Source organism: Filicampus tigris, chromosome 6 (genome assembly GCF_054856515.1).
Source record: "Filicampus tigris isolate MCC_2025a chromosome 6, RoL_Ftig_1.0, whole genome shotgun sequence".
Lineage (NCBI taxonomy): Eukaryota > Metazoa > Chordata > Actinopteri > Syngnathiformes > Syngnathidae > Filicampus > Filicampus tigris.
The window spans coordinates 25,569,062-25,595,335 of record NC_141222.1 but is presented as its reverse complement, the minus strand read 5'-3'; the positions used below and the strand labels follow the sequence as shown (position 1 = coordinate 25,595,335).

The window sequence follows — 26,274 nt, the reverse complement described above, 5'->3', positions numbered from 1 at the left end:
CGCGCTGTCACTTCCTGTCCTCATCAACGCTTCGTGTGTGCGCGCGCAATTGCACTTGTACACACGATGACATCCAAACGAAACTACACTTTCTTTGCGTGTCCCGAGGCATCGCTAGCAACAAAAAAAAAAAAAATAGGCATTAAGTGTTTTTCCTTGGTTTTCTGATGGCAAAGAGGAAAAAGTTTGATCATAACAATAGTACAGCGTCACAGGTGACGTTGGAAAATCTCGCGAGACAAAAAAAAAAAAAAATCTCTCTTGCTCTCTCTGGAGCCAAAAAGCAATAAGCTATCCTCCGTTCTAAGATGCATTGCTGCCTCCCTGTGGACCTTAGGGTGAACTACACTTGGAAAAGTAGGCCAGTGCAGTCATGCGCATGTCATCATCATCATCATCATCATCATCATCATCATCATCATCATCATTCATCCTCTTGCTCATCTCCTTCATCATCTTCCATATCCTCATCTTGTTAATCATCCTCCTCATCTTCCTCTTCCTCCTTGTCCTTTTGGTCTTCTTCCTCATCCTCTTCACCCTCCACTTCATCCTCCTCATCCTCCTTGTCTTTCTCACCTCCACCTTCATCTTTATCATACTCTTCCTCATATGCATCCTCATTCTCTTCATTATCCTTGTTAGCATCTTCCTCCTCTTCATCAACCCTCATCATCATCTGCTTTCCTCTTCCTCATCTTCCACATCATCCTAACTCACGTCACCTTTCTCATCATCATCATCGTCTTTTTCAACATCTTCCTCATTCTCTTCTTCCTCAGCTTCCTCTTCAACCTTGTCATCCTCATAGCCATCCTTGTTCTTTTTTCATCATCTTTGAGATCATCCTAATTTTCCACTTCTTAATCATCATCCTCATCAGGTTCCTCTCCCTCATCCTCTTTATCTGTATCATCCTCATCCTCCTTTCTATTCCTCTTCATCTTCCTCATTCCCAACTTCTTCCTCATATTCATCCTGACCTTCATCCAACACATCATCTTCCTCTTTATCATCCTCTTTTTCATCCACGACCACTTCATCCGTATCCCCCTTTTCATCATCATCATCATCATCATCATCGCCCTCATCATCTTCCTCCTCCTCCTCCTCCTCCTCACCATCTTCATCCCCCTCCCTAAAGTGTTGTGGTGAAATAAGGCTAGGTTCACACCGCATCAAAAACCAACAAAATTGCCCGCGTGTGTACCGCAGTTTGGATTCCCACACAAAGAAACTGTTCCAGCTTTCTGAACATCTCGGCCAGCATTGATTATGCGGCGTGTTGAATTATTGAAATAATCCTCGTCCATTCATCATCCGCTGACCTCTCTTGTGACGTTATTGATGGAGATCATTTGTTATGCTGTCCTGCCATTATGACTACTGACCATTCATCCTCATTGACCTCAATGGGCCACCGGAGTCAGAAAATCAAGATGATGATGATGATGATGATGATGATCAAGAAGTTGTTTTGACGATAAAACGTCTTCATGACAGTGCTCTCGCTGTTAAGTGTACAAACAAAGGCGTATTTCCACAACGATCAATAAAAGAAAGAATTTTCAAGTCCTGTCCAGAACTGTAAAATTTGGGGAAAAAAATGTGTCTATCCATCTGTAACATCAACATAACCTAAAGTAATACTTTTCAGCTTTATCAGTCAACCGTGAAACAGAAACTGCTGTGAAAACAAAGCTAGCCAAGCCAGGTCAAAGTTGCGTTTTTTTACCAGTGTATATAAAGGTTGTTACGCTTCAACGCAACTTTAAAAGTCATCCAATGACTCTCGGCCAGTCTTTGGATTTTGTGACCTTTGTGCCGCTAAAGTATAAACAAGAGACAACATGCAGACCACTTGGCAAGTGTGTGGAAATGTACTCAAGATAGCAACTTATCTGCTCTTTTATGTCGCCGTTGGTACGAAACAAGTGTTATAAGGATTATCTTTACATACGTTATCAGTAGGCTGGATGGTATAGAAAAAAGAGAAAAAAAAAATCCATGTAACAGATTGCTATCTGGGGGCTTGCTAGGCTTGCACGTTTGGGGACATATTTTTCCACCCTAAATTTGGGCAAACTTCAAATTCTAAATCATTTGGGGTGTTTCAACTTCAAAGGTAAAAAGAAAACATTGGTCATTTTGGAAATACCGATTATTTTACGATACCGTTTTGACCTTAATTTCTAAAAAAACAAACACTTTTCTTGAGGCTGAGTATCGCTTGGCAGAACAAACAATTAACAAATAAATAACAAAAAAAACATTGGCCTTGGAAATTAAATAAACGAATGTAATTGTCAAATACTGTACGCAGTATTAAGATCAAATAAAATGTGCCATACATAAAAGTACAAAAAATAACTTAATTTTTTTAATTAAAAGGATATGCAACATATACCTGAATCACAATAAAATACAATGACATAATTAATTCTGTCTTGAAAAAAATCACTTAAAAATGGGGCAATTAGAAAAAGTTTAAATTAAAATGTTAAAAAAAAATGGCCGCAGGGAAAAAACATTTAAAACATTTTGACTGTAAACATATACAGTTATACAATGAAATAACCAAATATGTCTCAGGAAATATTTTTTTTTCTAAATTTTAGTATGAATTGGGAAAAGGTTTCCCAGAGTTTTGATACATGCCGCTGCCATTGAGAAATGCAATAAAATATATCATTGTGATTGTAAAATATGCGGTATTAAAGTACAATAGAATAACTAAATAGTGGCACAAATACATATTTTAAATTGGAATTGGAAAAAGAGTTATGAACTTGAACTATGAACTCATGCTTTACAATTGGACAACAACATACAATACAATTTTGACACAAATCACCAGTATATTCATTATTTACAAATCAAAGTTAATTCAGACAGAAATGTACATCCAGCTTTCTCCGGGTACTCCGGTTTCCTCCCACATTCCAAAAACATGCATGCTAAGTTGATTGGACTCTCTAAATTGCCCATAGGTGTGATTGTGAGTGTGGTTGTTTGTCTCTGTGTGCCCTGCGATTGGCTGGCAACCAATTCAGGGTGTCCCCCGCCTATTGCCCGAAGACAGCTGGGATAGGCTCCAGCACGCCCCGCGACCCTTGTGAGGAGAAGCGGTATAGATAATGGATGGATGGACGTATATCCAGCACTTGGTCCTTGGTTAAAAAAAAACAAAAAAACCTTCATGGCTCGCATTTCATTCTTGCAAACCGTAACCCTAACCCTAACCCTAACCCTAACCCTAACAATTATTCTCAAAGGAGCAGCGTTGTCAGGGCTTTGTCCCGGTTTTCCAACTGGATCCATATGCCATGCTCGGGCCGCAGGATGAGCCCGGCCGTCGGACTCAACTCTTCACGTGACTGGCTAGTTTTCACGCTAAATTTACGCAAAATTGATGATAACACCACCTTTTCCTCCATGATGGCAAAGCGCTGACCTGCCAGAGTGGAAAACGATGAGACATTAAAGTATTAGCATTTGAAATTGTGCTAACATTAGCATATGGTGAGGCATTAGAATGAGAAGAATGACCATTAATGTTAGTATGAACATTTGCATCAGCATGAGAAGGATTAACATTAGCATTAATGATAGCATTTACATGGGCATTAGCATGAAGAGAATTACTAGCATCAGCGTTAGCTGTAGCAATAGCTTGGGGAAACTGATCCACAAGTTCCATTCTTACCGATGCAGTTACGGAGTCCGGCAGAGAAGGGGATGTACGCATAGGGCGGCCTCCCCACCAAGTTTTCCGGCAGGAAACGTTCGGGCCGGAATTCCTCAGGCTCAGGGAAGTAGCGAGGATCTCGGTGGAGAGCATAGGTGATGATGACGGCATTGGTGCCACTGGGCACTTTAAAACCGTCTGGCAAAATAAAAATAATAATAATAATAATAATGATAATAATAATAAAATATCTGTATTTTTTTCCAGTCAACCCCTTAAAAAAACACTACAATTGGCACCAATGGCTCTACTTTTTGTCTGCATAGCAGTTAGCATGGATAACAACATCAAAACAGTTTTGTCATATCAAACATGGACATACGCACATAGTTATTCCTGGATAAATAGGATTCATGTTGATTCTGATTTAAGATATCAGACTAATCACTTCATCACACATGCTAGCCTTCCGCTATTACCAAAGTCAATGTCAATTGCATCAGAATGAGCAAGGCTGGTTAATAAATAATGGAAAGCAGCTTGTAATCACATTTCGACTTTTTACCAAGGGCATCTGTGAATGGGTACAGAAATGTTGCACATGTTCTGATTGAAGCTATTAGCATCGATGCTAACGTCAAAGCAGTTTTTTCAGAACTTGTCACAATTATTTCTGGAATTCAAATGAATTCTACAAGATGCCAGTATCAATTAATACTACTGCTTTAATTCAAACACGTTGCAGCGAGCAAGGACACCAGCGCTAACGTTAGCATAAGATGAGGCTAGTTTTTAACATGCCTGAAATGAATAATTTCTACAACTGTACTCCAAGTTCAACTTACAGTATTCACACTCTAAACTTTTTGACCCTTAATGGCCACCCTACACAGGAAGTGATTCGAATAACTACTTAGATCATACGTACTGATTTTCGTATCTTGACAGAGGCTGCGTGCGAAGAATGGTACGGAGGGATAGAGGCGTAGGGCTTCCTTAATGACACACTCCAAGTACTTGAGCTGCTTTAGGTCTTCCATGCTGGCCACGCGTTCCGACGTACCTTTGGACATAAGGAAAAAATTCTTATAGCGAAAGTCAACCCAAACATATTTTTTTCAAGAATATGTTCCCAGCAGGCCCACTAGTTGAAACACGGCATTCTGATTAATTTTGCGGAATACAAGTTAAGCAGAAAAATGCACTCGTTTTTAGCCATCTCCGGGGGCGGCCATTTTGTCTTCTGTCCACTGAAAATGACATCACAACTTCTCACAACCACCAATCGCGGCTGACCTTTTTTTTTATGAATCTGAGTTGTGTGCAGTCATTGTGAGCAGTTGTGATGTCTTTTTCAGTCGACAGAAGACAAAATGGCCGCCCCCAGAGATGGGGGGGGGGGCGTTTGTTTGTTACACTACTGTGTTCTATAAAAGTAATATACTACTGATATATCTGGCAATGTATTTTCACATTTGGATTATTTTGTAGCTTTTAAATGTGCAGAAAATAATAAAAATGATCTTTCTCACCCAATACCGGACCAGCTGAAAAATCACATGATCAACCCCGATTTCCGATCACGTGATCGGGACAGCCCTACCATAAACGGTTTAAAAACATAACTAGGAAGCATTTAAATATGGTATTTCAAGATTGCAGATTTCACTTATTGCGGGGGTGGTCAGGAACATAAGGGGCAGTTTGCTATATACTGACGTTGACTTCTACACACCCGTTACCCCGATAGAGGTTGCATTCATCTGAAGCCTTGCAAGGCACATCATCAAAGCAGTTGAGAGCATAACTGAATCATTTTGTGTCTGTGTTTTGGCTTTTTGGATTTTCACAGCTATCATTTGCCCGAAGCACAACTCAGAACTCCAAACAAACACATTAGAGGCAATGAGTCAGGGTGTGTGTGTGTGTGTCTGTGTGTGTGTGTGTGCGTGTTACCAAACACTTCCTGAAGCTCGTGTTGAACTTTGTGGTGCACGTCGGGGTGAGAGCCCAGCAGATGAAGGGCCCAGTTCATGGCGGCTGCCGTTGTGTCATGGCCCTGCAAAAACAAATACAAATACAACAACACGTTAATGTAATTCTGACAAAATAGAAAAATTTCAATGAAACTATCTACCGTATTATGAATATTATAATTATTATGAATTTGTCTGTATTATTCCTCCATACATTTTAGTGTTTGTTTAAAAACTATTAGCATGACTTTGATGCGTCATGCGATTGTCTATATGTGGCGTGTATATATGTGTGCAATACCATATCGAATCGAATCTTAACTCCACTGAATCTGAATGAATCAAATCATTCCACTTTAAAATTGATCCCTGACTGTGCATTTATTTTATTCAAATAAAAATCATAATTAAATAAAAATCTAAGAGAAACAACCAATAGTTGATGTATATCCTGTATGGGATATAAGCGTAGTTAAAAATGGTCCTGACTCAAATATATTTAATTAATAAATGGGAAGTAGCAACCCTGAACATGAAGGTGTCCACTTCCTCCTGGATGTCCTGGTGGCTCATGGAGTTTCCGTCTTCGTCTTTAGTCTTGAGCAGCAGGTCCAGGAACGCTCGCCTCTTCCTGGTCTCCGACTTGTCCTCCAGCTTCAGAGTCTCGGCTCGCTCCCGAATCACCTGACAGGAGTTCACTCTTTTCAATCTTTTGAGGCCCCCTCAACTGAGATCGCAAATGCTCCTCTTTATCTATCTGTATATATACCCGGTACATACATAGATTAGGGGTGTAACAAAAACCGTTTTGAACCGGAAAACACACACACACACACACACACAGTCTTACCTCGTACGTGAATGAATGTAGCAATCTGAGCGTCCTATCATGCTCGTTACCCTCGCCAAAGTATTTATATGTAAAGTCGGGCCAAAACCATGGCGCCCTCTGTCTGCGACTGATGATGTCACTCATTCTTGACGCAAACACAAAGGCATTGAATTATTTCCTTGAACTGGGCAATGCATAAAAAACATGAAATGTGCACTTAAACTTACTTGTAGACACTCTGGACATACTCTGACTCAGAATTGCTTTGGGCATAGATTTTCCTTCCCATGGCAGTTTCTATAGAAGATATGCAAAATTGCAAAATCATGGGGGCACAGCGGTCTCCTGCCCCACGCGACTTAGTCAGCCCCCAAATATTTTTTTCAAGAATATGTTCTACGCAGGCCCACTAGTTGATACAAAATATTCTGATAAATATTGCGTTTGTGGACTAAGGGTTAATCCACCCGTTTTTAGCCATCTCAGGGGGCGGCCATTTTGTCACTTCTGTCGACTGAAAATGACATCACAGATGCCCAGGGCTCAGGTAGCGACCAATCAAGGCTCGGCTTCAGAAAACAGGTGAGCTGTGAGTAAAAACGGCTGGATTTTGCCGCTTAACTCATATCGCATAAACGCAATATTAATCATAATGCCGTGTCAACTATAGTGGGCCTGCCAAACACCTATTTTTTGGTTGACTTCCTCTTTAAGTCACAAAGACACATACAAATGCCTCAAGTTGCTGGTTAGCTATCCAGTAGTGCACTGACCGCAGATGATGTCCAGGGCGCACAGCGTGACATAGTTGAAGCAGTTGAAGGGGCCTCTGCCCGCCTGGGAGGCCAGCTTGTTCACCAGGACCTCGGCCTGCTCGTTCATCACTTCCAGGAAGTCCTGCAGGATGGTGAAGTGGAACGTGGGTGTCAGCATCTTGCGACGTTGCCGCCACTTTGGTCCTGTGCTGTCAAAAGTTCAACCAAAGTTAGTTAATTCAGCCCTCTGATCGGTTTGACTAAGGATGACATTTAGTAGCTATGAGTAAGTATGATACAATGTGTGAATAGACACAGGAAGTCAGCCACTTTGTTTTGACACTGAGACTTTGGGCGAATTCCATGAAAAAAGGGCCTCCGACACCAGTTTAACTGATGAACAGGACATTGGGTGGACAGGATGCAGGAAAAAGTCTCAATGAGCCATCCCAGAAATTAAGTAGGAAATTGAGCATTTTGGTTTTTGAAACTGTTATTTTGGGCTTGCATTCCATGGGGAAAAAATGAGGCTGGTAAATTGCAAAAATTTGCCTCAACAATTGATGGCAAAATAGGCTGAACGTTTTCTGTCATAAGAGGACGCAAGAAAAGTTCTCAAGGACCAATGGCCGACAATGAATAGGAATTGAGTGACTTTGTTTTGAAGTAGGGCTGGGCGATATACTGTATCTTGATCGTATTGAAATAGCCTTTTTGGACGAATTCCAGGACTTTGACGAACTTCTTAGGGAATACGCCCAAATGAGCCCCAATCAGAAGCAGGTATCCTCAACATCAGTGTGATGCTGAATTACGACTTTGTTACCTTTACCATTTAACGTGGGTGTAGAATGGCTTCAAAGTTCGGAATTTCCATACCTGGTGAGCAGACCGGTTCCAAGCCAGGGATGGAGGAAGCTGTAAGCGATGGATTTGTCCATGTGAACTGGGTTGCTCACAATTGGCTGGAGGGAAAAAAGAATTTAAAACACACAAATATACTGGCATAAAATATATACAGTGCATCTGGAAAATGCTTAATCTTTTCACCATTTTGTTATGTTGCCTTTGCCAGAAATGGAATATACTCTTTTTATTGCTCCAAATCATACACACAAATCCTCCTTAACCACCTACAGTAAATTGGGCTCAGATTTAATCTGTTTCCACTGATCATCCTTGATATGTTTCTCACGCTTGGTTGTAGTCCTCACCTTTCTATAGAAGGTCAACTAAGCACATGCCAAACATGAGGTTAAAGATCTGTAAACCTCTGAGACGGCATTGTCTCGAGGCACAGATGTAGGAAAGGGTATTGAAAATCTGAATAATGGAATTACAAAGAATTAAAAGATTTTTTTTATGTCACACTTCATCAACTTCAGGGCCATTGTGCCGCTGTCCACCTTGGCCACCTGTGGGCAGTATAAGATAGACGTCAATATAGACGGCTAACGATAAATAAAGAATGCTGACTGAGTACTGTTATGTGGAATGTCTAAATGTGTTCTGTTCCTGTAGTAAAAAAAAATAAATAATAATAATATCTTGAAAAACTGTTAAGTCGGGCTACATCTCAAGGCACCACTTGCCCTTTTGATTATTGAATAATTTGAGATCTGTATTTACTCGTGCCTTCCTTGCCTGCTCCTCTGTGCTTATGTTAACCTTCCTTTTTACCTACACACCACCACAAATTCCCCAAAACGTGACAAGCATTACATTGTCTTGCCCGGGACCCCGAGGGGGGGGGGGTCTGGAAAAGCCCCTGGTAGTAACCTAACAAAATGTGGAAAATGTGAAGTCCTATGAGTACTTTCCTGATGCACTGCTGATCAATAAAGGGTATAACATACCTCGACAGTCTCTGCATGGTAAAGAATCACAAATGGCACTATGCCAAGCCAGAGTTTAATCAAGGGTGCATTGCGAAACTCTTCCACATAACCCTGAATTTGCTGGAAGAACTCTGCAACACAAGATAAACATTGTTTGTGTACATCTGGGGTTACCAAATCTTGGAGGTAACAAACCTTTTTCCTTTATTGTTACGTGAACATTTCATCTAAAAATGACTATTTTCATAAGATCAGAGATGGGCATTCCGTCCCAGGGAATGAAAACATATTGCAAAACTGAAAACGCATTGCATTATAACGCAAAGGGTTTTCAATAAAACACAACAGTATTGTGTTATAAAGTCATCTTAAAGATCCTCATCTTCATGCACCCCTGGCAGGCTCCGGTCTAGTGACCGACGTGGCTGTGTTGGCAGCTAAATGCTATCTTGGTTAAACAGTTGTAAACAATTCAATCCACTCGTGATACTCCCAGCCGGTAAGTGGATGTGCATAAGAAATTAGCATTAGCCAGCCACGGAGGACGGACCGGCTAAAGGGGCTGGGTAAAGTGCCCATCTCTGCATAAGATTATGACTTTTATCCCAACAAAATTTGGCTTTGGGATACTTTTTTTCTTAAAAAAAATATGACTTTATTCTCATAACATAAAAAAAATACAATTATGAATTGGTTACTGAATTTTTTTTTTTCTTTTTTGTACTTGAAAATAGGCGGCTTTTGTAGCATTTAGGTGTACACGTGGTAGTTAAGTTTAGTTTTATGAAGCAGTCCTTGGAAACATTTCTTCCATGAACTCCAAATGTTTGAGATTCCCTGCAAAGTGTGACAATCGGACCACGGCGTCCACTCACCTACCGCGTCTGTCTTCAAATCCAGCGCGTTGCCGATGAATGGGTACGTGCAGCTTACAGCCGGGATGGGCTTCATGACCACCCAATTTTTCAGATATCCGCTCAGATGTTTGTAGGTGACCGCCACCAGGACCAGAAGCAGGCCGACACCCAGCAACGGCACTGACACGCTGGCATGTAAGATAGCCATGTTGCTTGGCTGTGGTTGACTCGTAGTACAGGCAGGCGCAGTCTTATAAAGCAAGCAGCAGGCGGGGTGGGAGGGGCTGACCTTTACCGCCCTTGTGCTGTTTATCTTTGACTACAAACAGGTCACTGTGCTTGAAGTCGGACTTTTTATGTAATGATCAGAGTCGCCGCAACAGGGTAGGCGAACCAAGCAATTGCCAAGGGCTGAGGCCCCTCACTAGCTGTTGTGGTCCGTATCAATGACACAACTGGAAACAGACAATGAAATGATACAAGCAGGCTCGTTGGAATATGCTTACAGTCCAACAACACAAAGTGGTACTTATGTGTTATCTTATATATGAATTATTAAATAATATAAATGTATGATGATCGATCGTTCTGTTTTTTGTTTGTTTTTTTTTTGAGGGAGGGAGGCATCATGATCTTTCTTTCCCGGGCAGTTTAGAAATGCACCTGCTAATGATGACAGGGTGTGTTTGGTGTTAAAAGAAGTAGAATTACACACAATTGGCTCTCGACCAATTCAGGATCTACCGAGAGAGAGTCATTTGGGATAGGAGCAGTTAGCCGTTGCCCTAATGCAGACAAGCAAGAGTTCATGTGTTATTCACGTCACGTAGTTAGTGGGAATAGCCACTAAATGTCACTGTGGCAATTTTAAATGAGGAGGCTACAATGTGCCAATAAAAGTGCAGTAGTATTCTTAACAGTGGATAAAAAAAAAAACATTGTCATTTTCTGTTAGATCACTGCATAAAATAGTACTAAAGTTAAAATATATCAATTTTTTCATGGCACAAAGATGCAAATTGTCAGTTCATTTTGAGAACAAATGCAATACATAGAATGGATGGCTAGATACAGAGTGACATTTTCCCGGAAATAATTTACAATTTGATGTATACTCTCTTAACTAACCAAATATTAGCGATACAATGTGGATATGATATGGGGATCCTATGTCTGACCAAATATGACAACCAAAAAGTAGACTTGAGTTCTTGTGCAGCAATTGTAACTAATAAAATGTTCCATCACATCGTGTCACATTTGTTTATTTGGTCATACCATTTTTTGGACTCTAGGTTTGCTGTACCATCCACACCAAAGTGAAAACAAATTCCCTAACCTGCGCCAAAACCCGCAAGGCCGTTCAAAGCAGGGGTGGAAATCGATTGGTCATCCCGAGGGCGATGAGCAGCTTCTGACGGAAGGCGACCACTCGCTCCTTGTGGACCGGCCAGTGGAGGACGCAGCGTTGTCGCAGCATGCCGCGGCGCAGGTAGAGCGAGCGCGATAGCTTGTAGTCGTGTACGTCCTGCAGGAAGACCAGGATCACGGAGTCCCTGCTGGCCTCCATCACCTGGTGTAATGCATGATGGGCCTTGAAGCTGCATGAAGGGAAACAAACGTCGAATGAAAAAAAAAATCACCTGTGCAACTTTTGTGGCAATCACGGCAGTCTTATTTTAGCCTTGGCAACTTTTGTGGGATTTATGGCAGTCATATGTTAAGAGTCAATTCTGGGGAGATTTAAGATTTAACCTCCGGAATTAGTGGGAGTGTTCCTCTATTTTAATCTGCGCCATTTATGGGTTTTTTTTTTCAGTATTTCACCCCTGCAACTTTTGGAGAATTTATGTTTTATTTCTTACCACTGGGATTTACAATGTTGGTATAATTGTGCAATTGTGGGGGGTTTATGGTAGTCTTATTTTAACCTGCATAACTTTAACAGTAGTCTAACTTCAACCGCCACAATTTTCAAGGGATTTAAGGTAGTTTTGTTTTAAGATGGGCAATTTTGGGGGGAATAAGGGTTGTCATATTTTAACCTTTGGAGGATTTATGGTTGTCTTACTTGAACCAGTGCAATTTTTTTTGCAATTTGCAACAGACTTGCGCAATTTAGGGGTGATTATCCAAAGTCTTAACTCTAATGCATGAAACTTTTATAGGATTTATGGTGGTCTTATTTTAACCTGTATAATTTTTAGGGGATTAACTGTAGACTTATCTTAACAAGAGGAACTACAGCAGTCTTATTGTAGCCTGAGCAACTTTTGGGAGATTTGATGTAGGATTTTTTGAAATTGTGTAATTTGGGTGGGGATTTCTGATATTCCAACTTTAGCCTGAGAAAGGTTTGGAAGTAAGGGATTTAGAAGAGTCTTATTTTAACCTGCAAAAATGTTGTGGGATTTGCAGTAGTCTTATTTTCGAAGGCTTATGTCAGTTCTTTTTTAACCTGTGCGACTTTTGGGCGATTTACAGTAGCCATTTCTCAAGCTTCATAATTTATTGGCGGTTTATGCTAGTCCTTTGTTAACCTAGGCCACCTTTACAAAAGTGGTTTTAGAAGAACAAAAAAAAAAAAAGCGATCTACCGGCTGCACCACGGATCACTGAGGAGGCTTTCGGTGACCACAAAAAGAATTTTACGGGAGTTCCTCATGTTCTCCACGATGGACTCCAGCTGGGACTTTCCTGGCACCGAATCCCGATCCTCCAGGCAAAACTTGCACGCTTTGTCCTCAAGGGGCATCATGGCTCTTTCCACCCAGCTGCCGTCCACCTCGGCGTGGATGATGTAAGCGTCGTATTCGAACTGCCGGCCCTCCTCCACCGTGGCGTCGCCGAAGCCTAAAGCCCGGTTGACCAGGACGTTCCAGTGGAACTGGATCCTCCAGCCGTGGAAACGCACTAGAAGCGCCGTTACGGTCAGCAGCAGCACCAGAGTACTGCTCAGTATGTAGAGCGCCCGGAACGGCGCCATGTCCCTGCAGGAGAAAGGCTCGAAATCTGTGATGGAGCGGTTGAAGTAAGCCAGCGGTGTGTTGCACCTGTACTCCCCCTTCAGTCCGGGAATGCCGGTAGCGTTGGTGGTGTTCAACCACGTCACAAACCACAGGACGCTCTCGCACGTGCAGTCGAAGGGATTCCTATCCATGAAGAGATAGCTAAGGTTGGCCAAAGGGATCCGGAACACCTCGGGCCTCACGGCCGTGATCAAGCTCCTCTGGAGACGTAAGACTTTCAGGGAGGTCAGGCTATCGAACACAGAGTCCTTCAGGTCGTTGAGTAGATTGTTGCTAAGGCTGAGCTCACGCAGGTTCCTCAGCCCGCTCAGCGCCTGCGCAGGAATCTCGTCGAGTCCGTTGCTGTCCATCTGCAGGCTGGCCAAATTCTCCAAAGCGTGCAGGTAGAGCACGGACCCTCCGAGATTGGCGTCCTTCCACAACCGCGCCAGGTTGTTGTGTTGCAGCTTGAGGACCTTCAGGTTTACGAGTTGGTTCAGCAGGTTGGCTCTCAAGTTGGCGATGTTATTGTTGCTCAGGTCCAAGTAGGCGAGGTTGGTCAAGGGCTCGAACGGAGAACGATCCAAGTTCAAGGACATGGCCGTGAGGCTTTTACTCAGCGTCAGCACCCTGAGAAGGGGAACGCCGACAAACGACGCGGAGCTGAGCGTGATGGTCTGGCGGTTGAAGGACATGTGAAGCTCCTGGAGTCCACCCAAGCCTCGGAACTCTGCCCCGCTCAGAGTCTGCTTGATGTAATTGAAATCCAGAAAAAGGTGGGTGAGATTCCCCAAATGGGAGAAGGCGCCGTGTTGAATCTGCAAAATGGCCGTCGCTGTCAGGTTGAGCTTGAGCAACCGTGACCCGCCCAGCGACGCCAGTGTCTTGTTGGAGATGTTTTTCAGCGACACGTAGCTGCCCCAGCTCAGGTCCAGATATTTCAGACTTTTCAAGCCTGTGAAGGTGTGCTCGGTAACCTCCCGGACCGAAGTCCTCTGCAAACACAAAGTCTCCAGGGCACCCAATGGCTGGAAGGAGAAGTCGTCGATGATGGGCGTGGAGGAGGTATGACTTTTCACCAGAGCTTTCCTCAAGTCCAGCTGCTTTAAACTGTCAAGACCCTGAAACGTCCGCTTGGTTAAGTGCTTGATGTTGTTGTCCGACAAAACGAGGGTGTCCAGTTTGCCGAGCCACCGGAACGAGCCCTCTTCGATTTTACCCAAGCCGTTGCCGGAGAGGTCCAGCAAGGTGACGTTGGTTTGCTGCAAATCTCTGAAGGTGGTATTGGTGAGTGTGACCAGCTTCATTCTCTGCAGGGACAATTTCCGGACAGACGTTCCCGACAGCGCAGCGCAGAGTTTGGAGATAGCTGTCGTTCCCATGTTGCTCCCATCCATGATTAAGTTGTGCATGTGGGAAATGGGCTGGAAGGAGCCAGGATCCACCTGCAGAAAAATACATAGACAAGGTTATTTGAACCACTAAACTGAATATCCTATCGAGTGCTGCAACACACAGTCCGACTTGGGCCCGAAGGGAAGACTACACCCAGGACTAATCACTGGTCTCAGACTCATTCGATTGAAAAAGTCATGACGTGCCAGGCGCTACAGTTCCACTGTAGTCCTGTAGGCGGCATTACTACGCATTATAAAGCAAATGTCAAGCGCCATACCAAAGCAGGCATCCCCATTCGTAGATGTTTCATTCAACACAAGGACAGAAAATTGTGAACTTTCTTTCTGACGCAGATGATGATTCGCCAATGTCAAACTGCCACAGTATAGCACCAAATACTGCTGAGGAGGACTTATTCAATGTCAGATTTTTGGGGGGGGGAAAATACTTTCCGCAGTTTCTCCTTACTGTTTTGACAATGGCGGATTCCAGGTTGAGGACCTGCAGAGATGCCGAGTGCCTAAAGAGAGTGAAATCATCCTTGGCCAAAGTTGAGAATGTATTGAATCCCAGCCTGAGTTCCACCAGGTCGGGCATCTGAGGCCTGGAGCCCAGTTTGGCCGAGTTGAGGTTGTTCTTGGACACATCCAAGAATTGCAGATTCTGAAAGGCAGAATTAGGAGAGTCACATGACTTGATTACTTAAGTAGGTAATTTTAGGACTTGGAACTTGCTTGGTCAAATCTTAAAATTTCAGGATAAAGCTGAAATTTAATCCAAAAGCCGAATATCCCTAACTAATGTATGTTATGAGCAAGATACGGTGATATGACTTGACTTATGACCTCCTTAACAAAAGTCATGAATTGAGTTAGCATGCACTTGACTTATCTATCTTTACTTGGCTTTCTTGATTTCTTTTTCAAACAGAAACTCGGGACTTGAATTGCGAATGTTAAAACACGAGGCTTACGATGACATTGCTCACATGTGCTTCACTCTGACCTCTGCTCGAAAAGAGAATGTAAAGGTAAGTCACGGATAGCGGATCCGAGTACCTGCAGCCCGGCGAAGACTTCCCCTTTCAACTTAAGCCTGTTGCTTGACAAGCGAAACTTGGTCAGGCTCCCGCACGCGCTCAGATCCTCCTCCTGGATGACGTGCACCTCGTTGTGGTCCACGTCGAGAGTCTGCAGCAGAGGCAGCGCCCGGCACAGCCCACCATCCAGATTGGTGAGGCTGTTGAAACTGACATCCAGGTGCAGGAGACCTGCGTAGCGGGCCAGGGACAGCGGCGGGACTTGGCTCAGGCGGTTGTGGGACAAATCCAAGCTGGTGATATAAGCGGGGAGGTCGGGCGGCACGGCGGCCAGGCTCAGGCGGCTGCAGTCGGCTTGGGTGCCTTGGATGCGGCAAGAGGTCTTCTTCTGGGAGGCCTCGGCCAGGAAAACCAACATGAAATGGCACAGAAGGATCACCTGGTGGGATGAAAGGGAATCCGTTTTGGAGTGTCTTTTGAGAAGGTACTCAAAAACCATTAAAAATCATTCATCAGTGTCATCCTGTCTCTGTTATGGGCTTGATGCTACCTCCAAACGTGCTAAGACATGACAAAATAAATAGGGAAGTGGCTCAGTGATATCAAAGGTAGTTTTTTGGGGCTGTAGATAAAAAACACAAGCACCTAGCTAATGAATGGACCAACCGTTACAGTGGAATTGTTTAAATGAGCCTATTGTTATACAATACAACTTTATTTATGTAGCGAATTTCATAGAATAATTTCAACATCAATAATTACAGAATTTGTATTTATTTTCAAACAGACTGCTGCTATGGATTTTCTTTTGTGGGGTTATTAAAACATTTGGAGGTGCATTTTGTTTGCCAGCTATGCAATAAAATCAGTGAGCCAATCCCCTAGTTTGCTGTTAGTTATTTCACACAATCCAAAATGAGCCAAAACCTTTGTTTACATTATATATTTTTTGTCATTTTCTCCGACTTCTTACCAGGTTTTTCCCCTGTCTGGAGCTCATAGTTTCCAAATGAAGAAGTCGTATTTCCTCAACAGTGCAGACATTCGAGACTTCAACAAATGAGTATTGTCAGAGCAAATAGATCGGGACATGAAATTTCTAACTCCGCTTTCACTTCTTCTTACAGGAGCTTCTCTTTGTGCAGTGTGCACAAACTAAAACTCTCTCTCACACACACACACACACACACGCACACGCCCCCACATGCACGCACGCACACACAACCACTTGAAACCTGTTCTTTTCAATGCCAAGATGGCAGGAGGAAACTTGTCTGCTGGGTCTCCATTTTGACTCCTCCAGTAAGAATGATTTGACCGTCAGGCATAAAACATAATCCAGGTCAAATGGAAAAAAAATAGCTTCTTGCCAGTTTCTCGAGTGGGCGGTGCGTCTACATACTTTGGCCTTGACACACATACACACACCCACATATACACACACCCTCACACATGTGAGAACAGTAAAGTAAACTTGTTTTGATACACTCAAGCTGCATGCATGAAAGAACTGGGGAATACCCACACAACAGACCTGGGTGGAGCAACTTTTCTACTGAGTCTCTTTTCATATGCAGTCAGCAACATGTTGAGTGAAATCTGAATCAGTCTGTTTTTTTTCTTTTAATGCTCGATTATGGGCATAAACATAAGGTTATTCCTCTCAAATTTCAAAAACATGCATGTTAGGTTCATTGAAGACTCCAAATCGATCATTGGTGTAAATGAGAGTAGAATGGTACCCTGCCATTGGCTGGCAACCAGTCCCGGCAGTACCGCCTCTTGCCTGAAGTCAACTGGGATAGGCTGCGGTTGCTTAAAAAGACCACTAGAGGACAGCACAGCTCTGTTTCAGCTGCTGTCTTCCTGCTGACTGCCATTGCTTTGTTTGTTTTGGGTTTTTTTACTCTCATTTACCTGTTGTGGCTTTGTGTAGCAATTTCTTCCATTTTAACAGTGGTTAACTTATTTTTAGACTTGCATGACAATTGATAATGTTGGAGATTTTTTTGGTGACCTTTATTATTATGATAAAATTGGAAAATCAATTTAAAAAAATTAATAAATACAATTGTTAAAATGTATATACCGGTATATTTTTTAATTTACTTTTTTTTTTTAAAAGTCAAAAAAATGACTTCAAGTATAAGGAACTTTACATAAATAATAATGTCAATAATAAAAGCAAATATAGTTAAACTAAATAAAGTAAAATAATGAAATAAAATAAAACAATCAAATTTGAATATAATCATTGAAAATAAATGTTAGAAAAATAAAAAATGAAAAATACAAACACAAATGCAATAAAAAAATAATGCATTACATTACAAAATAATAAACAAAACAAACGAAAATTAAAAATGACAATACATGATAAAAATCTATATAAATAAAAAGGAACAGAAATATCAAAATAAAAACACAAAATCAGAAATGAATGAGAAAAATACTTTCAAAATGAAAAATAAAAAATGTACATAACATTAAGTAGATGCAACAGCTAGGCATAGCAGAGCTAGATTTTATGTCACTGGAGAAAAATATATATTTTTAATTGAATTGACCATTTTGAACAAATTCAATCTTACAGAGGAAATGTTAATATCTAATATTTTTATTTTGTGACAGAAGCATTCTTGCAAAAAATACAAACACTACAAACGGATAATTACGATACCAATTTTGAAACATGCACAAACCCCCTGGAGAGCACTCGGGCTCACCAGGGGTTCACCATCCTTTGGTAATCCCTGACAACTAACAACACGAACCGATCGTATCAGGTCACCTTGCTTTTACCTTTTTATCCTCCCTCCCTCAGATTAATAGAGCACAAATGTCCTGTCCTGGGATAGGCGGCACCTGAATGGTTTAGTCTGCTGCTAAGCTGCGGCGGCTTACGCGACCAGGGGCTTTGCTCCAGTGACTCGATGGCTGTAGACCTGTCAAAACCAAAAAACACGACAATGTGGTAAATAATTAACACTACCCTAGATCCAAGCACTATTAGATGTTGCAGAGCATCTGTTTTTGGTTGTTCTGAATTCTTTCAGGAATCAGGAATCTGGAAGACACTTGGAATCAGATGAGTAAGGGATTAACACGGGCGGCCATTGCTGCATTCGTCATCAATGGGAGGGTGTGTGCATGTAAGCGCGTGTGTGTATGTGTGTGAGGCGAGTCTACTGGTCTCTTCTTGTACATATGCAAATCGACAATAACTGCCGGAGTAACTTCTGCGTCTAATCAGGCATGTGAACCGGCAAATTTGGGAGTTCTGTTTTCATTTCTTTTCTTCGATGAAATTGAAAAAATAGGGTAGCAATGTTGCAGTTAGGATTCTGTTAGAGATATCATCAATTGTGCCAGTGTATTATATAACCTTTATTACCCGTTCGGGTAATGTTTCACTCAACCCACATTCTAAGGTTTAAAAATGAGTAACACTGCAGACTGCAATTAAACTAAAGTAAAGAAAAATTACTCAGCCGTAGTAAAGAAAAGTGACCAGAAAGGTGTTTGCAGAGCATTTTTTTAAATGATGGTGGGACTGTTGTTAAGTGCTGACTGTCTGGCTCTCTTCTCGTTGCAAAGTGACAGAGAGATCAATACAATCAATATCGTATGCACTGTACAGTTGACTCTTTGCAGGGCAGTACAGTACACCGAAACACCAGAGTATGTACATATACTGTAGTGATTATGAATACAACGTACAGTCTGTCTATCAGCATATTTGTACTGCATGTCAAAATTGTGGGATTTGTACTGACTAACATAGGAGATTTTGAAAAAAAATATTAGAAATAATTAATCCCACAGGAAGTAAAATAAACATTATTTGTAGCGGGTCAAACTGCGGTCATCAATAAGCCTTGAGAGGCAATAGTTTAAATCACAGTTTAACATTATTAACTGACCATACAAGTGTCAAATGACCTTAAACCCAAAGTATTTGAACACTTTTAACTATCATATTAATGTAAAAAGAAGTTAAATGTCCCATGCCACAGTTTCTTCATTCATGATCTATGATGTTCTTTTATTCGGTTTGCAAGAGAATTTGTTTGGAAATGCCCAGGATGCCTTTTTTTCAAGCTATTCTTTCTAGTTGGTCAAAAACGCCTGCCATCTTGAACGGGGGGCTTTCTCATTAATATTCAATATGTAAATAAGCTCTGTTCGGATTGGATAGCTGGTTTCCCAAAATATGAATATGGGAAACAGCTGAAAGCCCTAAATGGTGAGCCTGGGTAAGCTTTTGAGTCCGCACACAGATTACATTGCATTTTCTCACAATGAACAAACCATAAAGGGAGAGAGTTACAATCAAGGAAGAAGTGGGTGTCTACAGAAAGATGACATAGACAAAAATAAAAAGAGGGGCGACTTTTTCATTTTATTGGGGCTCACTCAGCTCCCAATCGCTTGAATGCAACCAGCAAACTATGCAACACTCGTGTACATTTTGGCGACAATGACTGTAAGCTTTGTTATGTCATTCATCCATTAGAAATCAGAAATATAATTAAGCATTCTTGTAAAACACAATATATTATACTCATTGTATGGCTTGGCGGGTGGCTGTGTCTTGCTTGCTTAAAACACAGAAATGATTTTTAGTAAATGCTTTTATAGGTTTACAAAGTAATTCCTCCACGAAATGTGAACACAGCCCAATTCTGGTTTCGAAATACTTGGGATTTTTTTTTAAATTGACAAGCGACACAAAAACACACAAGGCCACTTTAAAAAAAAAATCATAATATTAAAAATTTCCATATAAAACAATCGTTTTTTGTGTTTATGTCTGTATTGAAGTTTCCTTGCCAGTAGTTAACACAATGGCAGTGTTCTGTCTTGATATCCAAAAATCAAATAAAAGTAAAAAGACCTTACTTCCTAACTTCCTTCAGTGTTGAGGTCCTCCTGGCTGAACACACAGATGTTCTCGTGGGTCATATTCTAAGCCTTGTTTCCTAAAAAGGAACAGGAGAGATTCAGGGTCAAATTCCTCATCCTAAAAAATCCTGCAAAGCCTTAAGAATGATGTAAGACCGTGGGGTCCTAACCGCAGTCTGCTAACTCATTCCCCCAAAATGTCTACATGTATTAGGATTGTACCACTGCACCGCTACAGGGTCCTTAATGACCTTCTGTTGCCCCCCCCCCCCCCCTTCATCATTGGATTAATGGGCCCATTTCTTAATTATAGAAGCCGAAAATCTACCAATAGGATTTGCAGCTTTACCCGAGGACAAGAACGGAAGGAATTCCAAAGATTTGTTTTTAAACATACTTTCTTCTAAGAGGCTACTTAGCAATGAAATGCTAGTGATTGATAGTAACTACGCACAATTCAATGCACTGGCTGCGAGACTAAGCTCAGTTAACATCTGATTTTTATTCCTAAAACGTACATTTCATATTGCAAGCAACTGTAACACTATGAACATTAACAATGTTTAAATATATGAAAACTGAAGAAATTGTACTAAAATACGGATTTAATTCAAATGTATTACCGTACACATAAAAGTTATTATTGCACCCAAATACGTTTACAGTTCTTAAAGAGAGAATGCAAATGTATTGTACTACATTGTAAAATACAACTTAATAATGAACAAAAAAATCCAAATAAACAATCGAATAAAAATTGTAAAAACACTAATTATGCCATTTTAAATAATCAATTAGATCACCAACTACTAGCCTGGCATGCACATTATAACATTTTTGTAGTCTCTGCCATCCGAAATCCTTGTGACACCATTGTCATCAATACATGAAACATTTCTAAAAATGCCCTGCAAAAATCTAAGTCCAATTCCCCCATCCGAGGCTCAAACAACACCTGCTGTGCTGTATCAGATGCCAGTCTTGGCCTCAAAAGTGTAATCATAATAAAAATGTAATAGGGCACTGTCTATCGCTAGCTGTGCTCTGATAGACGTTAAGAGGTGCGTTGCATAACACGCGCCAGCTTCCTTGCTCCATGCCCTCATAAGGAGAAGCAAGAGAGGTGCATGACAAAGTTGGCTGCACAAGGGAGATGAAGTGCCAAATAAGAAGCACGTCGGGAAAGACATGAATGTGGATGCGGATGACAAAGAATAACAATTTCGAAACAATTATCCCCTAAGAAGTCATAACTTATAACTGCCCTGCCACTTGTTGCTGGGCAGAATTTGCAGCGCACAATTAACTGCCTGTTTGCTTGTCGCTAGACAAAATTTATAGGGCTAATTATTGCTAGACAAAATTTATAGGGCTCAATAATAACTGCCCATTAGCTTGTCGCTAGGTAGACGTAATAGGATTAAAATTGCCTATCAAATTCACCTATCAATCACTAGGAAGAAATCGTAGGGCTGCATCCTAACTGCCTAAGTACTTGTCGCGAGGCGTAATTTGTAGGGCTCGATTATAATTGCCTATTCGCCTGTCCTTAGAATGATTTTATAGTGGTCAATTACAAATGCCTATCCACTTGCCACTTGGCAAAATTCATAAGGCATAATAGTAAATGCTCGTAGGGCACAAACATAACTGCCCATTTGCTTGCTGCTTTGTAGATTTCATAGGTATCCATTACAACTTTTCATCCACTTCTCACTAGGAACAATTTGTAGGGCATAATAAGTGCCGATCCACTTGTCACTAGGCAGAATTTCTAGCTCACAATCAGAACTATTGGCTGTTGACAAGCTTGCAGACAGTTATACGAATTCTTCCTGGCGACAAGCAGACCGGCGGCTATAGTCAAGCTCTATGAATTTGGCTAAACAAAAAGCGGCCTGGCGGTTATAATCAAGCCCTGAGAATTCTGCCTATCAACAAGCAACAATAGAGCCCTATGATTTAGTGAGACAAGTGGCCGTTAATTGAGCCTTCAAGAATATTACTAATTTGACTGATTTGTTCACAATTTTGTGCTCAATTTGTTTTTAACCCATCTGTCCTAACAAGTGGCATACATGATAAATCAGGGCTGTATTGCTAAAAAATTTGCTGAATGCTAAAACCAAAGGTCAACTAGGCTGTAGAACAGGTTTCTGGCACACTACAGACAGTCATCAAGGCTGGTGTTATCATAGGAAATACTGTATGTTTAAGGGTCACTTCAGAGATGATGCAGGTAGCTTGAAGCATCCACAGATGACAAAAAGAGTAAGCGAGCCTTATGAATTCTTGAATCCATCCTAAGTAGTTATAAATGATCCCTCCGAATTCAGCCAAGCTTCAAGTGGTTGGGCAGTTACAATCAAGCCCTACAATTTCTGCCTAGCAACAAGTTATAATTCAGTCCTATGCATTTGCCCTAACAACAAGCTACAATATATTCCGACAAATTCTGCCAAACAACAAGTAGCGGGGCAGTTAAAATGGAGTCTTCCGACTTCTGCCTAACACGTGTCGGGGCAGTCATAAGTGAGCCATGATAATTCTGCCTTGCAACAAGTCCTAATTTTCAATTCATTTTATTTGAACGATTGATATACAGTGAGTAGCAACTGACAAAAAAAAAGGGGCAAGTGACACCGCCGGACAGATAGAACCTATGAAATCGGATGAGCAAAAGGTCGCCGGTAATTATAATTGAGGCCTACGAATTCTGCCTAGCAACAAGTTATAATTGATCCCAAGAAGTCCAACTAGCAACAAGTGTTTGGTTAGTTATAAGTGAGCCCTATGAATCTAAAACGGAGGTCCCCAACTTGTTGCCCGCGGGCACCCGGCAGCCCCCCCAAGGACGTGAGAAAATAACTCACCAATGTTGTGGGAGTTATTTGAGGAACGTTGTGATTTTCTTGGAACTTTGTAGAAGTGATCAGTTGTGAACAATGGCAGTGATTTTTAAAAATGAATCATTCCTTAATGATATTTGTCTCTTTCCTAATGTGAGAAATCTCTCAGTTCTCAGTTTCAAAAGTGACCCCGGATCTAAAACCTAAAAACACCACTGCATATTATACTGAATAAAAGATGAAGACATGTTACGGGGGCTGAAGGTTTGAGGCTTTTAACCGTCTCTCAAGACAATGAAGCTTGCCTACAAAGCGCTTATTCGATGTCATTGTCAGACCATGACTTCATTTACTCCAACAACCCCATTCAGCACCGTCATGCAGCCTTAACACTGACCAGACTGCTGAACTTCACCATATCAGCTGTTCCAAATGTGGATCCTCTTGAGAGTGGAAAGATGTGAAGGCACTCTGATAAAAATAAAAAAATAAAAAAATCAGTGTGCCAGGCTGCTGGTTTCACTTTATAGATAGCATCTGTGCTTGTGAAGATGCCATAGATGCCACATCTGCTTTAACATCATTGTATTGAAGTAAAGATATCAATTTCAGAAATTGGTTTTATGACTAAAAGTAAAGGTAGTTACAACCTTATTTGTTCATATTTAATCTGGACAAGGCAGCCAGTGATTAATTGGGGGCACAGCTTCAATTAGGGCAGAGACCACAGTGGCTACAAATTACAATACATTTAACGTATCCTCAATCGCCGTCTAATTGCCGTGCCAAGAGTACATCGGAACCTGCAACAACATTGGATTATCACGTCGGTAATGTATTGCCATCATTTCCCTCTCAGCCCAGTCACAATGTATAGCCTCTAAATAGGCCTCCAGGTGATAACGGTGAAATTGACTCAAGGGCTGAGCCATAATGCACAGAAGAGCATATGTGATAAAAGACCAAACGCGTGCACACACACAAATACGGATGCACGGACACACAAAAGAGGTTTTGTTGACACAAAGGTCAACTATCACTCAAGCTCTAAATTTGAATCCCATAAATGAAGAAACCTCTGTTTGATATTTTTACTGGTACTTCTATGCTATTTTTACACATTTCTATATGGACTTTCTCCAGTACTTTTACTCATTTCTTGATGAACTTACTTTCATGAAAAATGTGCAGATTGAAAACTTGTTATCCAGATGTGGGCATTTTACAAAATTTTGCTGGTTCGTCACTCATCATCCATCAGCGGCCTGGGTACCCGTCCATCATTCGTCAGATCGTGATTTTTCGTGACAAACCGAGTTGTAATCATCAGTTGGTCAGTCCGTCTGTCAGTTAAGTCTGTCAGTTAGTCTGTCAGTTAGTTCGTTCAGAAGTCCGTAGGTCCGTCAGTCAAAAATATGTCAGCAAAACGGGAATCCGTCAGTGACATGGTTCGTGACAATTACACTGACGGACGATAATCCCGTCATTTTTAAAATGCTTCCCGTCATTCGTCAGCAAAACAGGTGTTCGTCACTGACGGACTGACGGAATGCCCACCTCTGATGTTATCCCTAATCAAACACAATGGAACCTCAGTGTGTGAATTTAATGCATTCAGTATTCACGAAATGAAACATTTACAACCCAAGGTAATGTTTATCATTGAAATGAATGGTATGTGTCAATACGTTCAAAGGGCTTTATCAATATGTTCAAACAACTTTGCAGTACATATGAATGACATAGCCCAGTCAAACATGTTTATAGGCAGTTATCACGCTTCCATACTAACAGGCTAACTGTAGCCCACTCACATGATTATAAGGAAAACTCATCACAGGCTTGCAAGTTTGCATACTGAAGTAGTAGTCAATACTCATCCAAATATGTACAGAAATGTATGTGTTTTAACATCTGTTGCTGTGTGCGTATAGACAAAGTTGCTCACGGGTTAACAGTAGCCAGTTTCCAGGGTTACCCAGCGCAAATTGCTCACAGGATGTCGGTGGGCAATTTAGAGAAGCCACATAGCCCAGTCAAAAATGTTTATAGGCAGTTATCACGCTTCAATACTAACAGGCTAACTGTAGCCCACTCTCATGATTATAGGGGAAAACTGATCACAGGCTTGGAAGTTTGCATACTGAAGTAGTAGTCAATACTCATCCAAATATGTACAGAAATGTATGTTTTAACATCTGTTGCTGTTTGCGTATAGACAAAGTTGCTAACGGGTTAACAGTAGCCAGTTTCCAGGGTTACCGCGCGCAAATTGCTTACAGGATGTCGGAGGGCAATTTAGAGAAGCCATTTTGCGCAGTACCAGTCAATACTAACTCACTGGGACGGTTGACGTTAGTGAAGTTCCGAACCGCCGGCTCGTAACACGACATGAGCTCTCGCCTTCTCCGCCTCCCGTGACGGTGCTTGTCCTTGTCGCCAGGGAGAGATAGAGAGCGGGGAAGAGCGGAGGGGAAGCTGGAGGGCGAGCCAGAGAGCAGCAGGCGGGCGGGGGCATCGGACATTTTCGCCGCATTGCTATTCGATCCCCTCCACTCGGTGACCCCCCTGTGAGCGGTGGGAGTTGCCAGCCGTGGTGAATCCACCAGGCAGGCAGGCTACTAGGGAGCAGGTGGACTGTTAGCAGGTGGACGGCCGTTTGCCTCGCTCGCTCCTAACCGGTGTGTAGTGTTGTATACGCGTGTGATTGAGTGTCTAAGTGAGGACTTTTTTTTTCTTTTTATTTGACATGGAGGACGCTGACAAGCTAGCCAGGTCGAGGCTGCTTTGCTAAGGTAGGCACCTTACCGAAAAAACATCACCTCTCGTCAGACACCCACCCCACCCCAACCCACCATTCAAGAAAATGAATGTCATTTTATTTTATTTGAATGTATTTCCACGTGGATACCATTAGCTTTAGTGCCCCGTGGATGTCCGCGACAGATACCGACCGGGGCAGATGAGCACAGACAAGCCGGCCGAGGTCGCCCGTGTCGTTGCCTTGGTGCGTTCAATTGAGCCGCTCTTTTTCCAGCACATTTATGGAAGAGATAAGCGAGATATATATAAAAAAAAAAAAAAAAGGATACGTCTGTTCTCTTCTTTAAGCACCGGAAGGATTAAAGA

General features: G+C 41.7%; 3 protein-coding genes across 15 annotated transcripts in view; 1 reads left to right on the top strand and 2 right to left on the bottom strand.

The window, feature by feature from the left end:
- Positions 1-2,358: 2,358 nt before the first annotated feature.
- cyp4v2a (cytochrome P450, family 4, subfamily V, member 2a) lies at positions 2,359-10,192 on the bottom strand. The gene is made up of 11 exons (XM_086034481.1): positions 9,965-10,192; positions 9,108-9,220; positions 8,131-8,216; positions 7,270-7,460; positions 6,724-6,793; positions 6,515-6,641; positions 6,190-6,348; positions 5,645-5,747; positions 4,617-4,751; positions 3,707-3,886; positions 2,359-3,454 (listed from the first exon to the last, which is right to left on the bottom strand). Exons 1-11 carry the CDS (start codon positions 10,152-10,154, stop codon positions 3,270-3,272), a joined length of 1,539 nt encoding a protein of 512 aa, XP_085890607.1. The 5' UTR covers positions 10,155-10,192; the 3' UTR covers positions 2,359-3,269.
- Positions 10,193-10,233: 41 nt separating this feature from the next.
- Positions 10,234-25,843, bottom strand: tlr3 (toll-like receptor 3). 5 transcript variants are annotated; one of them, XM_086034478.1, is made up of 7 exons: positions 25,487-25,843; positions 20,294-20,373; positions 18,194-18,336; positions 15,411-15,830; positions 14,821-15,015; positions 12,544-14,399; positions 10,576-11,547 (listed from the first exon to the last, which is right to left on the bottom strand). In XM_086034478.1, exons 4-7 carry the CDS (start codon positions 15,807-15,809, stop codon positions 11,310-11,312), a joined length of 2,688 nt encoding a protein of 895 aa, XP_085890604.1. In that variant the 5' UTR covers positions 15,810-15,830; positions 18,194-18,336; positions 20,294-20,373; positions 25,487-25,843; the 3' UTR covers positions 10,576-11,309. The 5 variants fall into 5 exon arrangements, with proteins under 5 accessions (XP_085890603.1, XP_085890604.1, XP_085890605.1 ...); XM_086034479.1 differs by lacking the exon at positions 25,487-25,843 and adding an exon at positions 23,543-23,590; XM_086034477.1 differs by lacking the exons at positions 18,194-18,336; positions 20,294-20,373; positions 25,487-25,843 and adding exons at positions 10,234-10,401; positions 16,365-16,873 and having other exon boundaries at positions 11,286-11,547.
- sorbs2a (sorbin and SH3 domain containing 2a) overlaps positions 25,439-26,274 on the top strand; it is a 52,194-nt gene continuing 51,358 nt past the window's right edge. For 2 of the 9 annotated variants that reach the window (XM_086034467.1, XM_086034466.1), the window contains exon 1: positions 25,440-25,940. The gene's annotated coding sequence lies outside the window, so the exon portion shown is untranslated. Of the gene's footprint in view, positions 25,941-26,274 lie in introns of all 9 variants that reach the window. The other 7 variants (XM_086034469.1, XM_086034470.1, XM_086034462.1 and 4 more) reach the window with 7 other exon arrangements.

What these genes read in the sequence shown, in the direction of transcription:
- cyp4v2a (XM_086034481.1), bottom strand. Translation starts at nt 10,154, where the DNA reads ATGGCTATCTTACATGCCAGCGTGTCAGTGCCGTTGCTGGGTGTCGGC. An exon ending in TACATTCATTCACGTACGAG is followed by an intron (nt 6,349 to 6,514) that starts GTAAGACTGTGT and finishes AACTCCTGTCAG; the next exon opens with GTGATTCGGGAGCGAGCCGA. An exon ending in CGAGCTTCAGGAAGTGTTTG is followed by an intron (nt 4,752 to 5,644) that starts GTAACACGCACA and finishes TTATGTCCAAAG; the next exon opens with GTACGTCGGAACGCGTGGCC.
- tlr3 (XM_086034477.1), bottom strand. Translation starts at nt 16,391, where the DNA reads ATGAGCTCCAGACAGGGGAAAAACCTG. An exon ending in CCAGACAGGGGAAAAACCTG is followed by an intron (nt 15,831 to 16,364) that starts GTAAGAAGTCGG and finishes TCATCCCACCAG; the next exon opens with GTGATCCTTCTGTGCCATTT. An exon ending in AAGTCTTCGCCGGGCTGCAG is followed by an intron (nt 15,016 to 15,410) that starts GTACTCGGATCC and finishes TCTGCCTTTCAG; the next exon opens with AATCTGCAATTCTTGGATGT.